The sequence below is a fragment of the Empidonax traillii genome, unplaced genomic scaffold (genome assembly GCF_003031625.1).
Source record: "Empidonax traillii isolate 1590-97213 ecotype Southwest subspecies unplaced genomic scaffold, ASM303162v1 scaffold309:size1915965, whole genome shotgun sequence".
In the NCBI taxonomy this organism is placed as follows: domain Eukaryota; kingdom Metazoa; phylum Chordata; class Aves; order Passeriformes; family Tyrannidae; genus Empidonax; species Empidonax traillii.
Window position 1 is genome coordinate 1,121,452 of NW_020955502.1, and position 3,565 is coordinate 1,125,016.

Below are 3,565 nucleotides of genomic sequence, written 5' to 3' on the forward strand. Positions count from 1 at the left end.
CAAAGAAATTCCCATTTTGAGAAGACTTCTCCCCAGCAAACATCTGTTTTGGGGTCTGGAGAAACACAGGGACCATCTCCCACGGAAGAAGAAATGACCATCTCCAAAATACCCTTGGCTGCTCCCACTTGCCACGTCACTGTCTGACCTCTCCACACATTGTGGAGCTTCTGGTTCGAGTGACATGGTGCAGCAGTGATTTCAAAACTTAAGCTGTGTAAAATGCCTTCATTACACTGGAGAAGCAACAGAGGGATTAAAAAAGGAGACAAACTTGTTCTTGTGCTCGGCTGTTCACCTCGGTGACACGCCCAGCGCATTTCCGAGGACTGGGGAGGTGTTTTACAATCAAAGGGAACATCTAAACAGCTCTCACATCTACAGTCACACAGGCTGGGACCTCTCCAGCTCATGATGGGGTTTAATTCCCATCCCCCAAACCTTATTTCCACCTCTTTGAGTGAGGCCAAGCACAGGAAATCCATCCCCAACACAGATGGTGACAACAGCAACACTCATTCACCCCTCATGCCATGGAGGGAGAAGACCATCCTCTTCTGGTGGCTCAGACACCACATGGTACAGCTTTGGTTTCCTCCCAGCAAGGACTGGGTTCTTAAAAGAGCATCCATAGTTATTTTAGGTATCATTATGATTTTTAATCACGATACCTAAACCAAGTGAAAAATATGCACTTTCCCCCCATCTACCAAGAGAATGAAGAAATATTCCATATAAATGAGTATAATGTCCATATCCAGTACAAATTGCTCATTCTGCCCCATTCCCAATAAGCCAAATCATTTTCTTTTCAAAGAGGAGGATCCAAATCCACCAGCTGAGCCAGGTTCATTCTGCTGGCCACAGGTGATGCTGAGTGGCCTCACGCCCCGCACTGTCACAGCCCAGCTCCACCCTCCACTTCCAGCAGTGTCCAACATTTTGGCCAGGTAAGTTATTTAAATAATTCATTTATTATAATAAAGCCCCTTTAAGATGTTTACTGTAGGGAACTCTCAGCATTTGGTATGGGTTTAGAAATTTCAGATCAAATTAAACTGAGCATGTTAAAACCATTCTTATATTAAAATAAATCACCCCTGCAAGTGCCAGTGGTTCAGTATGATCTTGGATAGAAGTTCCACTCTTCTACAAATACAACCAGCTTCCAACCATTTAAAACTCATTAAAAGCAGTAGTCATTTCTTCTAGCTTTCTCATTTCCATTCTAGGTTCCCGTATGCATCAAGTAGTTGAGGTACAACATCTCAAGCAGTTTAATAAGTCACTTTTTATGACTAGTTTTTGTTTCCAATTTTTTTTTTTTAAGTGCAAGACTGGTTCATGAAAGGTGATTCCACCTCTACCAGAGCACAGCAAGCTGGATGCCCCAGCCCTGGATGGCACATCCACTATGGGGCTGGGCACCCCCTGCCTGCCCCCACCTGCCTCAGCCATGGTGGCCAAAGCTCCTGCACAGCAGCACATTGTGGGCATTCCATAAGCAAGGCAAAAATCCTCAAGGAATAAAAATAAAACTACAAAAAGACCCAAACCCCCAAACAAAACACCCAAATCCCAAAAGAATCTAAAAAGACCAACAGACTTCCCCCAACCAGCCTCAAAACTGATCAAATAACCCAAACCAAGGTTATAACAGGTCAACTTCAGTTTATCTACATTAATTCCTCCATAAATACAGGAGTTTTTGAGAAGCCACGCTGTTTAATGACACATTCTCTACAATTCCCTGCTCTTGCCCAGGCTGTGCCTGGTTCACAACGTGCAGTGTCCGTCAGCACGGTAGGATGAGTTTGATGTCATGGGTTAAAATTAAAATCTCCTTTGCTAATTGGTATTAAGGAAGACACTGAAGGCACTTCCTCATATCAAAGGACAACCAAACTAATTTTCTTAAGACGAAAAAAAACCCAGGGAGAAGCCATTCCTGTGTCCACACATGGCCATGACTACACCTGAATTCCCAAGACTAGGCAAATATTTTAAACCAATACAAGAAATCCTGGTTTCATGAAGCCTGACACCTTTCCAGGTTAATTCGGGCAGGGCAGCAGGTCCCTGATTTCCAGGGACACACCAAGAGGCAGCCCAATTTCTGCCTGTCATCTCGGGAAGGCCGAGAGCTGCCTGGTTCATGTGCCGGCAGCGCCGCAAACCCGGGGTTGGATGTGGCTCTGCCGAGGCAGGCCCTGCTGCTGCCACCAACGGGCCATAATACCAAAAAATATAGATATTCTGATCTCCTTGGCCCTGAAGTATCTATTCTGCTAAAAAAAAAATGCAATTAAAGTAATTCCTTCCTGCATCTTACTCCAGAAGGCATTAAAAAAATAAATTATATATATAAAAAAAGAGCTTTACATACAGCCGAGACAGACGGCACAGGATAAAATTCCTGTAATGCCCAGAGGCTTTTCCCACACAGGATCAGACACAGGCTCCCAACACTTCCTGAAGCATCTTGTGCCTGGAGCCCAGATTTCCTTCACATTTCCTTTTTTATTCCAATAAGCCTCAACCCAACACCCACCCCCCCTTCCCCAGAGCCTGCATCTCCAAACCAGTGCCACGACATGGTAAAAATCACTTTAACTTCCAATTTCCTTGTTTCCTACTCAAATGATACTCCTCTATCCAGCTGAAAACACCAAACTCCATCAGAGTCCAGGTCTGAAATCAGCCAAATTCATCCTCTGTGCATTATGACAGGCTGAGAACCAGGGTTTCCAGGCAGAGGATAAAATAATCCTTACAGGATCCCCAATTCCGACCAACCCACCCTGGTCTGGGCTCTGGAGGAACCGGCAGGTCCATGGATAGCCGGGTGTTTGCACACCCTGAGCTGCCTACACAGGGCTGGGGATGGAATTGCAAATAATCTGATGGGCTTGATATTATATCACCATCCACCAGCTCCCCGGCAGCAGGCACGGCGATCCAGCTGGGCTGAGATTAGGGGGAGGGGAGGATTTTATTATTATTATTATTATTATTATTATTATTATTATTATTATTATATTATTTTATTTAGGAAAGAGAAAGACTCCCCATGCGTGGGTTCACTGCATCCTCCACCGTGGCTTTGCAAACTCCAGCCATCCCGAAAGACACGCTCAGCTCATCACCTACCTTCCATCATGGTGGCAGAATTGCATTCCTCAATTTCCAAGGAGCCTGAAAAAATACAGGAGAATACGATCCCGGTTACCAGCCACTCAGCGTCAGCCCTTCGCTAACCAAACGCCTCCGACGCCGGGCTCGGTTCGCTGCCAGAATATCACGGAGGATAAAGCAGGAATGCTGGCGCTAAGGGCAGGCCATGGATGCTGCTGTGCCTGTATCACCTCCAGGATCGCATCACGGAGGATGCTGAGAGAAAGGGAGGACGAGCCGGGCTCGGCTCCGGCGCAGCCGATGCCTCCCGCCCCGCACCTCCTCACATGCGCGCTCGCTCCCGACACACCCCCCGGGAACACACCAACCTATTTCCCATATTTTTCCCCCCCACTTTCACCAAAAGCATAACCCCTCTCCTACCTCGTGA

The 3,565-nt window shown here is 46.5% G+C and overlaps 1 protein-coding gene across 3 annotated transcripts in view; it reads right to left on the minus strand.

Annotated features, from left to right (window-relative positions):
- The window catches only part of SGIP1 (SH3 domain GRB2 like endophilin interacting protein 1), a 56,541-nt gene extending 53,077 nt beyond the window's left edge, over positions 1–3,464 (minus strand). For all 3 annotated transcript variants that reach the window (XM_027891063.1, XM_027891062.1, XM_027891064.1), the window contains exon 1: positions 3,151–3,464. In XM_027891063.1, the coding sequence (XP_027746864.1) occupies positions 3,151–3,160 (10 nt within the window). In that variant the 5' untranslated portion in view covers positions 3,161–3,464. The remainder of the gene's footprint in view (positions 1–3,150) is intronic.
- Positions 3,465–3,565: the final 101 nt, after the last annotated feature.